This window comes from Eimeria necatrix, genomic scaffold, assembly GCF_000499385.1.
Source record: "Eimeria necatrix Houghton genomic scaffold, Enh_scaff922, whole genome shotgun sequence".
Classification (NCBI taxonomy): Eukaryota; Apicomplexa; class Conoidasida; order Eucoccidiorida; family Eimeriidae; genus Eimeria; species Eimeria necatrix.
Window position 1 is genome coordinate 1 of NW_013654721.1, and position 12,500 is coordinate 12,500.

At 41.1% G+C, this 12,500-nt stretch overlaps 2 protein-coding genes across 2 annotated transcripts; both read right to left on the reverse strand.

The window, feature by feature from the left end:
* Nucleotides 1-1,997: 1,997 nt before the first annotated feature.
* ENH_00083040 (hypothetical protein, conserved) lies at nt 1,998-5,888 on the reverse strand (the record flags this gene model as incomplete). The annotated part of the gene is given in 7 exon segments (XM_013583424.1): nt 1,998-2,082; nt 2,436-2,584; nt 2,590-2,601; nt 2,848-2,938; nt 3,435-3,490; nt 4,990-5,070; nt 5,772-5,888. Coding segments are annotated over 7 exon segments (591 nt in total).
* A 1,893-nt stretch (nt 5,889-7,781) lies between these two features.
* ENH_00083050 (hypothetical protein, conserved) lies at nt 7,782-9,788 on the reverse strand (the record flags this gene model as incomplete). Its single annotated transcript, XM_013583425.1, has 3 exons — nt 7,782-7,976; nt 8,702-8,935; nt 9,156-9,788. 3 exons carry the CDS (start codon nt 9,786-9,788, stop codon nt 7,782-7,784), a joined length of 1,062 nt encoding a protein of 353 aa, XP_013438879.1.
* Between the last annotated feature and the right edge of the window lie 2,712 nt (nt 9,789-12,500).

Consider the following 12,500-nt stretch of genomic DNA (forward strand, 5'->3'; position numbering starts at 1 on the left):
ATATATTTCTTTTATTTAGATATCTGCCGGTGGCTGCAGTTCCGCATATGAAGGCAAATGCTGCCGCCAGTCCAAACCCTAAACCCTAAACCCTAAACCCTAAAAATATAAATGGGGGTTTGGCGTTTCACCGTTAGCTTCGATTCAAGAGGGGGCTCCAAAACCCTAGCCCTGAAGCCCGGTCCGCAAACCCTAAACCCTAAACCCTAAACCCTCAAAATGATGGCCCGAACCGTATAAACCCTAGTTCCCGAGATTTCCAGGCTCCCGCCTGGAAACCCCGGCTAAACCCTAAATTAGGGTTTAGAGCCTCGGCTCAGAAGGGCAGAAGCAGCCAACCATGCCCTGGCCTCTTTCATCTAGGGTTTAGGGTTTAGGGTTTAGGGTTTAGATCTAAAGTGTAATTGTTTGACCCTTCATTTCAACTTGGGTTTCTTCTGCGCCGGCGGCTCCTCAACTGCGGCTGCAAAGGAAAAAAGACAAAAACTATTTCCTTCAAATGAATTTATTTTATTTATTTTATTTATTTATTTATTTAATAAATTTATTTATATTTATTTATTTATTTATTTATTTATTTATTTATTTAAAATTTAAAGCATATTCTTTTTATTTATTCAATTAAACAATATCAACAAGTTGAGCTCTTCATTCATTCAGAAACGAACGCCCCGCATTCTGGAAATAAGATGAAGACGAAATTCAAAACAAAAACGAAATAAATAAAAATAAATATAAATAAAAAAGTAAAAACAAAACAAATAAATAAAAATAAATATAAATAAAAAAGTAAAAACAAAACAAATAAATAAAAATAAATATAAATAAATATAAATAAATATAAATAAATAAAAATAAATAAAAATATGAATGGAGGAGTTGAATCTGAGATACGCAAAGGCGTGCACACTGCCAGAAATGCAAATAAAGTTCATTTCTTTTTTTTATTTATTTTTATTTTCAACTTTCTTTTTATTTATTTTTATTTTCAACTTTCTTTTTATTTATTTTTATTTTCAACTTTCTTTTTTATTTATTTTATTTTCAAAATATTAAATGAAGTCTTTCTTTCCATCGGAAAAGAAAACGGCGTTTTTCCCTTTCACTGACACATAAACTTCATTTCTTTTATTTATTTTTATTTTCAACTTTCTTTTCTTTTATTTATTTTATTTTTAATTTTCTTTTCTTTTATTTATTTTTATTTTCAAAACATTCAATGAAAGTCTTTCTTTCCATCTTTCACTGACACGAGAAAACGCGCATGCATGCAGTTCAACTTCCGTTTATGTTTCTGTTTCTGCTTTGCATGCATTTATATTTACATTCCCAGAAAGCCAATTAAATAAAATAAATTTAATTGCATTTTTAAATAATTAAAAAGCAGAAGCAAAGACATGAAAGAGTGGAGGAACCTAGGGTTTAGGGTTTAGGGTTTAGGGTTTAGGGTTTAGGGTTTACGGCCATGGGGATGATGGAGAAAAGCGCCAAAATGAAAGAGTCGAGGAACCTAGGGTTTAGGGTTTAGGGTTTAGGGTTTAGGGTAAGATCGGACAAATGCGAATTGCATGCAAACTGGAAACCCCAGGAACAGAAAAGATCTTTTTGCATCTCCTCGAGCTCAAAAGGACATTTTAATTTAGTTTTGCATTTATTTTGCATTTATTTTGCATTTATTTTGCATTTATTTTTCATTTATTTTGCATTTATTTTACATTTATTTTACATTTATTTTACATTTATTTTGCATTTATTTTACATTTATTTTACATTTATTTTGCATTTATTTTGCATTTATTTTGCACTTTTAGAGAAATTAAAAAGAAAATAAACATCATTTCTTTGCAGGAAAACATAATTTATTTATATTTTTTATTCTTTTTGGCATTTAAAGTTTAATTAAAGTTTAATTAATTTCATTTTAAACAAATTAAACATTTAAAGTTTAATTAAAGTTTAATTAATTTCATTTTAAACAAATTAAATAAACTTTGCTTTCAATTTAATTCAATTTGCTCACTGCTGTACACGCTGTACTGCTGCTTCAAAAAATAAACTGCCTTCCTGTCGCTCAGGCGCCTGCAAACCAAACCCTAAACCCTAAACCCTAAACCCTAAACCCTAAACCCTAAACCCCAAGCCCTAAACCCTCGGCTTTTAATTTGTTTTCCTATCTGCCTGGCTAGGCCTAAACCCTAGACCTCAAAACCTAAACCCTCGGTTCTCACTTCCTCTGTTCCGCTAACCACGCAGCAAACCCTAAACCCTAAACCCTAAACCCTAAACCCTCGGCTTTCACTTTCTTCGTCCTCCGATCTCCTCGGCAAGCGCCTTGACACGGCAACCCTAAACCCTAAACCCCAAACCCCCAACCCCAAACCCCAAACCCCAAACCCCAAACCCTAAACCCTAAACCCTAAACCCTAAACCCTCACTTTCTTTGTTCTGCTATTTCCTCAACAAGTGTCTTGACGTAAGACAGCGGCTGCTGCGTGTGAGCAGCAATTTGCTTCAGCTGAAGTCCAGCAGCTCCTGCTGCTTCGAAAAGTCGAAACAACTTTACTTTCAAAGCATCGGAGTCCAATATCACCCCGCGCTTCTCTGAACAGCAGCAGCAGCAGCAGCAGCAGCAGCAGCAGCAGCAGCAGCAGCAGCGGCGGCGGCGGCAGCAGCAGCGGCGGCGGTGGCTTCCCGAGGGTTTAGGGTTTCGCGCGGGATGCAGGCTAGGGTTTGCGGCGGGCGGCCGCTGCTGGGGCTCAGGCCCCAAGGGGGGTGTAGGGTTTAGGGTTTAGGGTTTAGGGTTTGGAGGAAATAAAGAAATAAAATAAAATGTTTATTAAAACCCACGTTTCGCCTTCGCCCTCGAAACAGACTCCAGCCCCCCCCGTTTAGTGTCGTCTGTAGCCAAAGAGCTCTTGGGAGTATAAAACTGAAATAACTGAAAAAAAAAGAAAAAATAAATAAAAATAAAACAATTTAATTAAAATAAAAGAATAAATTCAAAAAGAATTGCAAATAAAGCCCCAATAAACGCAAACGGACTTGAAATTCAAAACAGAATTCAAGTTCAAGTTCGTTGCCACAAGTGGAGTTCAAAATGGAGTTCTAAAGCAAACAAAAGAACAGATTTTTAAATTAAAAACAAAAAAGAATTTAATTAAAGAATAGATTTTTAAATTAAAAACAAAAAAGGATTTAATTGAAAGGAAATTTGTTCGAAATTCAAAAATATTCAAAAAATTCAACTTCGAGCGGGCGAATTCAGCACCAAATTGAACGCTTTCTCGCCTATTTTCCGGCATTTAAATCCATTTTAATTGCTATTTATTATTTATTTATTATTTATTATATTTATTTTTCATTTATTCTTTTATTTCCACTTTTTAATTCACTTATTTCCTCTTTTCAGACTTTCTGGCTCGGCAAGAACTCACTGTGTGCAGGCTGTCAAGCCCTGGGTCTCGGCGCATCTCCGTGACCGTGCCTCTGCCTAAAATAAAAACAAAATTAAATCCAAACCCTAAACCCTAAACCCTAAACCCTAGACCCTAAACCCTAGCCGCTAAACCCTAAACCCTCAACGCCGCTGTAAACTAGATGAAGGCGGACTTCTCTTGGCTCAAAACATGAAAACCTCAACCCTAGGCCCAAAACGCTAAACCCTTAACCCTGAGCCCTAAACCCTAAACCCTAAACCCTAAACCCTAAACCCTAATTTTTTCTCCGTTTACTTTTGCTTTGGTCTTCAGCAATGTGGCGCTCGTGGAGCACCTGCAGTACGCAGCAGAAGAGCAAAGACTTCAATTAGAACAATTTATTTGGTTTTATGTTTTATTTTTTACTTTTATTTATTTATTTATTTATTTATTTGTCTATTTATTTATTTATTTATTTATTTTTAATTTCTTGTTTCATTTATTTGCTGCTGCTTTCGTCTCGCGCGACCAGCTCGGTCTCAAACAAAGAATCAAACCGACTCACAAACCCTAAACCCTAAACCCTAAACCCTAAACCCTAAACCCTAAACCCGAAACCCTAAACCCTAAACCCTAAACCCTAGGCCCACCTGCTGGTACCTTTTGTCGAGCTTTGGCTGGAAGTTTGTCCTGTTGTTGATTTCCGCAATTATGTCCAAAACATGTTTTCCATTTCTTTGCAAAACTACAGAACGATCTGCACTTAGGCAAATTGCGTCTAAGTAGCAGGGGCCCCCAGTCTCGGGGTCCCTCACGATCAGGGTTTGCTGCAGCAGCAGCAGCAGCAGCAGCAGCAGCGAAGCAACTGCAGCAGCAGCAGCAGCAGCAGCAGCAAAGCAACTGCAGCAGCAGCAGCAGCGAAGCAACTGCTGCAGCAGCAAAGCTCGCCAGCAGCAAGTTCGCCGCTGCAGCAGCAACGCTCAGCAGCAGCGAACCCGCTGCTGCAGCGGCGAAACGCAGCAGCGGAAAATCTACTGCTGCTGCAGCAAAGCTCAGCAGCAGCAAACTTACTGCTGCTGCAGCAAAGCTCAGCAGCAGCAAACTTACTGCTGCTGCAGCAAAGCTCAGCAGCAGCAAATTAACTGCTGCAGCAACAGCAGCAAATTAAATGCTTTGGGGAGATCTAGAAAAGGCTTTTTTGCATATTCAGATAAACATGAGCGGCGGCTTCCAGCCCCCCCCCGGCACTCATTTTGTCTTCTTTTTCTGTTCTTTCTGTTTTAAAATGCTTTTAATTAATTTAAATATTTTATATTTCAATAATTAATTTAATTTAAATAATTAATTTCATTCATTGCAGTACAAAGAAGCCAACACGAAACGCGTTTCCGAAACGCGCACGCTCGGTGCAAACAAGGTCGCCGGAGGCTCCGCCGCAGATCGGAGGCCATTAATGGACTAAATGGGAAATTAATGCATCAATTTGAAGGAAATAATTAAATTAAAACGCATTTGAGTTTTAAAATTCGAAAATCTGCGAAGAAAAGCGAGAAAACGGACTTGTTCAAGTTACCTTTCCATTCTTCTCGGTCAACACGCCCGCCGTGGCGTCCGCAGGCGAAGAGCGCCACGCCTCCGCAACGAACTTCGGGACCTTAACCGAAAAGAAAACAAAACAATTAAATTAAAATTAAAATTAAATTAAAATTAAATTAAAATTAAATTAAAATTAAATTAAAATTAAATTAAAAAGAAAAATAAAACATTTAAAGTCAACTCCAGCCATGCAGGCAGTAGTGCTCATCAGTTGGAACTGCTGCAGCGCATTCAGGTGCGGCTGCTGCTGCTGCTGCGTGCTGTTGCTGTTCATTCGTTGCTGCTGCTGCTGCTGCTGCTGTTGCTGCTGTTGCTGCAGTTGCTGCAGCAGCAGCTGCTGCCAATGCTGCTTCCCTTTCACATCAAACGGCTCTTTTGCTGCTGCTGTTGCTGCTGCTCTTGATGACGCCCCTCCTGCACTTGCTGCTGTTGACTTCCTCTTGGTGCTTCTTTTTGCTGCTGCTGCTGCTGCTGCTGCTGCCAAGGCCCCTGTTGCTGCTGGCGCCGCTGCTGCTGCTGCTGCTGCCCCTGTCCCGGCTATTGGTGCTGCTGCTTCCATTGCTGTCGCTGTTGTTACTGCTGCTCTTGCTGCTGCTGCTGCCACTGCCCCTACTGTTGCTGCTGTTGCTACTTCCAAATCCCCGTCGCTGCTGTTGCTGCTTCCCCTCCTGTTGCTGCTGCTGCTGCTGCTGCTGCTGCTGCTGCTGCTGCTGCTGCTGCTGCTGCTGCTGCTGTGCGCACCTGGCTTGTGCTGCTTACTTTGATAAGGGAAAGCGCGACGGCTTTGCTGGCGGGCAAAATGCGGCTGGGCGTGAAGTCGGCTGGGGCGTAGGAAACTGGAAGGTTCTCCGCAGCGGCGCCGCCTCTTCTGGCCATTTTAATTCGATTAAATGATTAAAAAAGAGAATTAAAAACATTAAAATGCAAAAAAAAGGTATTTAATGGTTTAATTCTTCTTCTGCCGCGCCGAACAGCCGCCCGTGGCCCGGAATTCAAGTTTCAGCTGCTGCTGCGCTGGGCCATGCCGGGAAGGCAAACTCGCAGGCCTGAGGCTCCTTGCTGGCATTATTTGACTCCCTTGAAGAATTTAATTGAAGTTGAAGATTAAATTTGAATATATATTTGCGAAAAAGCGAAAAAGAACTCGCAAAGAGCCGCCAGCAACGCCGGAGTGCGGATCGCCGCGGCGGCTCGCGGCGCGGCGCAGGCGGGGGTAATGGAGGGAAAATAAAGCAATTTCGCGAATTAAATGCTTTAATTGAAAGCAATTTCGCAAATTAAATGCTTTGATTGTTTTAATTTGACTTTTATTTCCAAAAGTTCGTCGAAATTCAACTTTTCGCCGCGGCAGCTTCCGCTGGAGGCCGCAGACCCCACGGGGCTTGCAGCCGATGGGGGCCGATCTGCCCATTTGCTGCGCCAGAAAGCACTAAAAAGCACAAAATTGAACCACAAAAGACAATTTTAACTTCAAAAAAGGTCTTTTTAACTTTAAAAAGGTACTTTTAACTCTAAAAAGGTCTTTTTAACTTTAAAAAGGTCTTTTTAACTTTAAAAATGGTCTAATTAGCTCTAAAAAGGTATATTTAGCTTTGAAAAAGTGCATTAAAGTGGCAGTTTGAAGCAAATTCGCAGCCGCCTTCGCTGCAGCAGCAACAACGCGGGCGAAAGCCAATTCCGAATTTTAATTATTTAAATTAATTATTTAAATTAATTATTTAAATTAATTATTTAAATTAATTATTTAAATTAATTATTTGAATTAATTATTTAAATTAATTATTTGAATTAATTATTTAAATTAAAAATGAACTTTAAAAAGAAAAAGAGTTTTATTTAAATTCAAATTTGAAGTCGAATGGCCGCAACTGAGAAGACAATAGCTGCAAAGAAAGCAGCGAGTTAAGTTCAAAAACAAATAAATAAATAAATGAATAAATAAATAAATAAATAAATAATAAATAAATAAATAAATAAATAAATAAATAAATAAATAAATAAATAAATAAATAAATAATAAAATAAATAAATAAATAAATAAATAAATAAATGGTTTAACTAATGAAGAATAACTGAATTCAACATCTTCAGAACAGCGCGCCCCTCGGCCCCAATTTTGGCTGCACTTCTTCACTGCCTTTTAATTATCTTTTTAATATCTCTTTAATTATTTCTTTAATTATCTTTTTAATTATCTTTTTAATTATCTTTTTATTTATTCTTTTAATTATTTTTTGAATTATTTTTTTTAATTTTTAATTTGGAAATCAAAAACTACTTTTAATTTGGCGACTGGGAGAAAAGGAGCCAAAAGAAGCAGCAGTTGAACTAAAACGGCCACAAACACCACTGCGCAAACCCTAAACCCTAAACCCTAAACCCTAAACCCTAAACCCTAAACCCTAAACCCTAAACGCCTTCTGGCCTCGCTGCCCCAGGCTGCTCGGCTCTCCAGGAGAGTCTCAGTTCGCTCCAGCAGCCTAACTGGCAACTTGGATTGAGGATTGATTATTTGAATTAAATGCATTAATTCTTTTCTTTTGAATAAATAAATTCTTTTCTTTTAAATAAATTTAATTCTTTTCTTTAAATAAATTAAAACAGAAAAGAAAAACTGAACAAAAAGGAGAAAAGAAAAAGAATGGTCTTTTGCCTGGCCTCCCGAGCGGATCGGAAAAAGCTGAACTTGGTCGAAAATGGGTCAAAATTGGATTTTTTTGGACTTTTTTGAATTCTTTTGAATTAATTTGAATTATTTTGAATTATTTTTTAAAATTCCGGCAAATCTATGCCTTTTATTTGGCCCTTTTCCCCCATTTTCTGCTGCACTGCCGCCAAAGACACCCCGCGGGAAGCCGCGGCTTCTTCGTGCATGCGCCGCGTTCTTGAGGTGTACGTACACACGAACGCGCGCCGCGCCAAGTAGTAGTTGAACAAATGCTGCCGATTCAAAACTTTTAATCTCTGCAAAACAAAATAAATAAATAAATAAATAAATAAATAAATAAATAAATAAATAAATAAATAAATAAATGAACTTCAATTAAATCCAACTTTTATTCTTTTTTATTTGTTTTGTCCGGAGTTCAACTCTGCATCGAAGGAAATCCAAAAACTGGAAAAGCTGCTCCGACAAAATCGAAAGTGGGAAAAAGAGAAATAAAAAAAAGAGAAATAAAAAAGAATAAAAAGAGAATTAAAAGAAAGAAAAGAAATAAAAAGAAAAAGAATAAAAGGATAACTAAAAAGAAAAGAAATAAAAAGAAAAGAATAAAAGGAGAATAAAAAGAAAGAAAAGAAATAAAAGGGAAAAGAATTAAAAGAGAATTAAAAGAAAGAAAAGAAATAAAAAGAAAATAATAAAAGGAGAATTAAAAGAAAGGAAATAAAAAGAAAAAGAATTAAAAGAGAATTAAAAGAAAGAAAAGAAATAAAAAGAAAAAGAATAAAAGGAGAATTAAAAGAAAAGAAATAAAAAGAAAAGAACAAAAGGGGAATAAAGAGAAAGAAAAGGAATAAAAAAGAAAGAAAAAAAGTGAAAAAGAAAACAACAAAAGGAGAACAAAAAGAAACAAAAGAAACAAAAGAAACAAAAGAAATAAATAAATTAAATAAATAAAATAAAATAAAATAAAATAAAATAAAATAAAATAAAATAAAATAAATAAAATAAAAAGACTGCAACAAACCCGTTTGTGCTGCGCCCTGGTGGCTGCGTCCAAGTAAGGCAGCCAGTCCCTTGCTGCTTCCTGCGGCAGCTGCTGCTGCTGCAGCACGAGGCGCATTGCTGCTGCCAAACTTTTGGGGATTTCTTTCAAAATAAAAGTTTTGTGAAATAATTCATTTAATGGAACTTCCCGCAAACGCACACTCACGCAAGACCGCCAGGACTTGAGTACAGACACCCGGTAGTTGTGACCCACCTGCAGCAGCAGCAGCAGCAGCAGCAGCAGCACTGCAGCAGCAGCAGCAGCAGCATTGCAACAGCAACAGCAGCACTGCAGCAGCAGCACAGCAGCAGCACCACTGCAACAGCAACAGCAGCAGCACTGCAGCAGCAGCAGCAGCAGCACTGCAGCAGCAACAGCAGCACTGCAGCAGCACAGCAGCAGCAGCAGCACTGCAGCAGCAGCAGCAGCAGACTTGGAGGGTCTTGACGTGTCCCTTGCGGCCCGTGCGGCAGCAGTCAATGAAGACTCTGCTGGTGTCTGCGCCTTGCTGCTGCAGCAGCAGTTTGAATTTGTTGAGAAGGTTTATTAAGCTGCTGCTGCTGCGCTGCAGCGCGAGGGCCTGCAGCCAGTCCAGCGCGTCCTGCAGCAGCAGCCCCCGCAGCAGCCGCAGCAGCAGCAGCAGCTGCTTCCGCCCCGCAGCAATGCTGCTGCTGCTCGCCACCCAAACTTTCCCTTCTCCTTTTTTCGGAAAAGAAATATAACTCAAGTCTTCTCCACTTTCCAAACTCCCGCCTCCCCGCTGCAGCAAACCCCCCCGCCGCCGCCCCCTCACGCTGCTGCTGCTGCTGCTGCTGCTCCTGCTGCTGCTGCTGCTGCTGCTGCTGCTGCTGCTGCTGCTGCGGTGGGTGGGCGCGGGGGGCGGCTGCGGCGCGGCCGCGAGGAAGGCGGCGTCGCCGGCGCCCGCCGTGTCCGCCTCCGCCGCTGCTGCTGCTGCTGCTGCTGCTGCTGCTGCTGCTGCTGCTGCAGCAGCAGCAGGGTTTAAAGGATGGTCTGGAGGCAAGTAAGAATCGGAAACTCGAGGGAAAATATGTTTTCGAAAACGCATGCAGCGGTTTCTTCTGGTGATGTCTCTGCGGCGCCATTCCCAGAAGCCCTTGCGTCTCCAAAAGGGGTTTTTTATTCCTGAATTGCAAAAGCAAATTCCTTTTTATTTCTTTCTTTTTCTTTTGCTGCAGCAGCAGCAGCAGCAGCAGCAGCAAACGGGACAGCTGCCAGCTTAAATGCTGCTCAATTCGCTGCAAACAGCTCCAAGTCCGGCCGCGGGAGCGCACAGACTCGCCCTGCTGCTGCTGCTGCTGCTGCTGCGCTGCTGCTGCTGCTGCTGCTGCTGTGTTTGCTCTGCTGTTAGCCCGCCTGCCTCGCTCTGCCTGCTGACCTGCTCGAGTGCCCCTGGCTGCCCAGCAGCAGCAGCAGCAGCAGCAGCGGCTGCTGCTGCTGCTGCTGCTGCTGCAGTTGGGAGTGCCTCCTCGACTCAGCTGCAGCTCAGGGGGTCTCGGGAGATTAGATACGAGGGTTTAGGGTTTAGGGTTTAGGGTTTAGGGTTTAGGGTTTCGAGCTGCAACGTACCAGCTTTGGTGTTCCTCATTCCCGAGGAAAAGTGGCGGCGCTGCAGTGCCTCTGCTGCCTGCGCTGCTCTGCCTAATACACTGCTGCTGCTGCTGCTGCTGCAGCTGCAGCAGCAGCTGCAGCTGCTGCTGCTGCTAGCAACATGGGCACGTGGCAGGCTCGGCCCTCTGCAAGCCCGAGACGCCCAACAACCTTGCCGGCCATCTGCTGCTGCTGCTGCTGCTGCAGTACCTGCTGCTGCAGCAGCAGCAGCAGGTGGAGCAGCGGGGCTGATGCTGGGGTTGCGGGCGAAGCCTGGAAATGCCGGTGTGCATGCAGCAGCAGCTGCGAGGGGGAAAGAAGGAGAGAAAAGCCTTTTGTCGGAAGCAAAATGGGAAAAAAAAGAAGAGTGGCGAAGATGTTTCGGAAGAACAAATAAATGTTTTGTGTTGGACACAAAGATGGAAGTCGAGGGCGCGAGCGCCATGTTCAAGCTGAGGTGGACGTACACCTCAGAACTTCGCGTTTCGCGGAACTTGAAAAACTAAAAAGTCGAATTAAAACATTTTTAAATTAAATATTTTTAAAATTAAAATGTTTTAATGCAAAGTTGTTTTCTTTGCATGCGCAAAAAACACTCAAATGGCATGCGCGAGCCTCTGCCGACGGGTCGGGGCTTGGGCTGGCTGTGGAAAGCTGCGGAAGAAACTTGGTCTATTTTCCGTTTAAAATGCAGCTTTTGCAAATATTTTGAATTATTTAATTTAATTTTTATAATTTATTTTATTTTAATTGGAATTAAGCCACTCAATATTCACAAACTTCCCACCAGCTTGCTGCTGCCAGTCGCTGCTGCTGTTGTGTGCAGCTTGCTGCAGCGGGGAGGCAGCAGCAGCAGGAAAATGGAATGAGCCGCTCCTTCTCCGCCTTCTTTTTTTCATTTAAAAAGATTTAAATGAATTAATATTTAATTTAATTTAATTTAATTTAATTTAATTTAATTCAATTTAAAATGTCTTTAATTTAACTAATTTTGGTGAATTAAGAATAATCCACTGAGATGTCTTGGGCAGCACTTCGTTCTGTTCAAGACTGAGGGTTTAGGGTTTAGGGTATAGCGTTCATGGCTTGGAGTTTAGGGTTTAGAGTTTGGGGCTCTAGGGTTTCGGGTTTGAGGGCGGCGGCAGGGTTTAGGGCTTAGGGTTTAGGGTTTAGGGTTTAGGGTTTAGGGTTTTTCTGTCTCAGTGCAGAATTGCCTTTGCAGCTCCTTCGGCTCTTTTGTCTGCCCCTTTTGCTGTAGGCAAATGGAGAATAAAATGAAAGAAAAAGCAGCAGCTTTGTTTATTTCTAAACCCTAAAAAAGGGTTTTGACGATAGATCCCACAGCAAACAGCAAACTCCAGAAAGGCTCAGTGCAAAGCAACAGACAAAAACAACTCGAGATTTTAGGGTTTAGGGTTTAGGGTTTAGGGTTTAGGGTTTTGCACCATCGCGTTTTCGTTCGTTCCAGAGACGCCCAGCAGCACCGGCAGCAGGAGAAGCAGCAGCAGCAGCAGCAGCAGCAGCAGCAGCAGCAGCAGCAGCAGCAGCAGCAGAAGCAGCAGCAGCCAAAGCCCTTGCTGGAAAAGAACACTCGGGGCCCTCAGCAGCTGTCTTCGCTTAAAAAGTATTTTCCTTTTGATTTCAAAATTTTTGTAAAACCCTAAATTAGGGTTTAGCTATCTCGCCACTCAAAAAGATGAAAAGTCTAATTAAAGATTTTTTCAAATTTAAACTTTTTTTTAATTTCAAGAAATGGACTTTAGCTAAAAAAGAATTAAAAAAAAAGAATTAAAACTGGGACAAGCAGCAGCAGAAGAACTTCAGCTGCTGCTGCCTTCGAGCAGCAGCAGCAGCAGCAGCAGCAGCAGCAACAGCAGCAGCAGCAGCAGCAGCAGCCAGTCAGCTTTGCATCTTCCGTTTTAGAGACCGAAGAAGTTTTTAGGATTATTAGAATTTGAAAATTAAATATATTTTTAAAATAAAGTTTTAAAAATTTAAAAATTATATTTTAAAAAAGTGAATTAAAGAAATTTAAAAGTCCAAGTATATTCACTTTGATGTCTAGATGATAGGGCGTCTCAGCTGCGTTTAGGGTTTAGGGTTTAGGGTTTAGGGGTTAGGGTTAGGGTTTAGTGTTTAGGGTTTAACGTTTCGGGATTAGGGTTTAGGG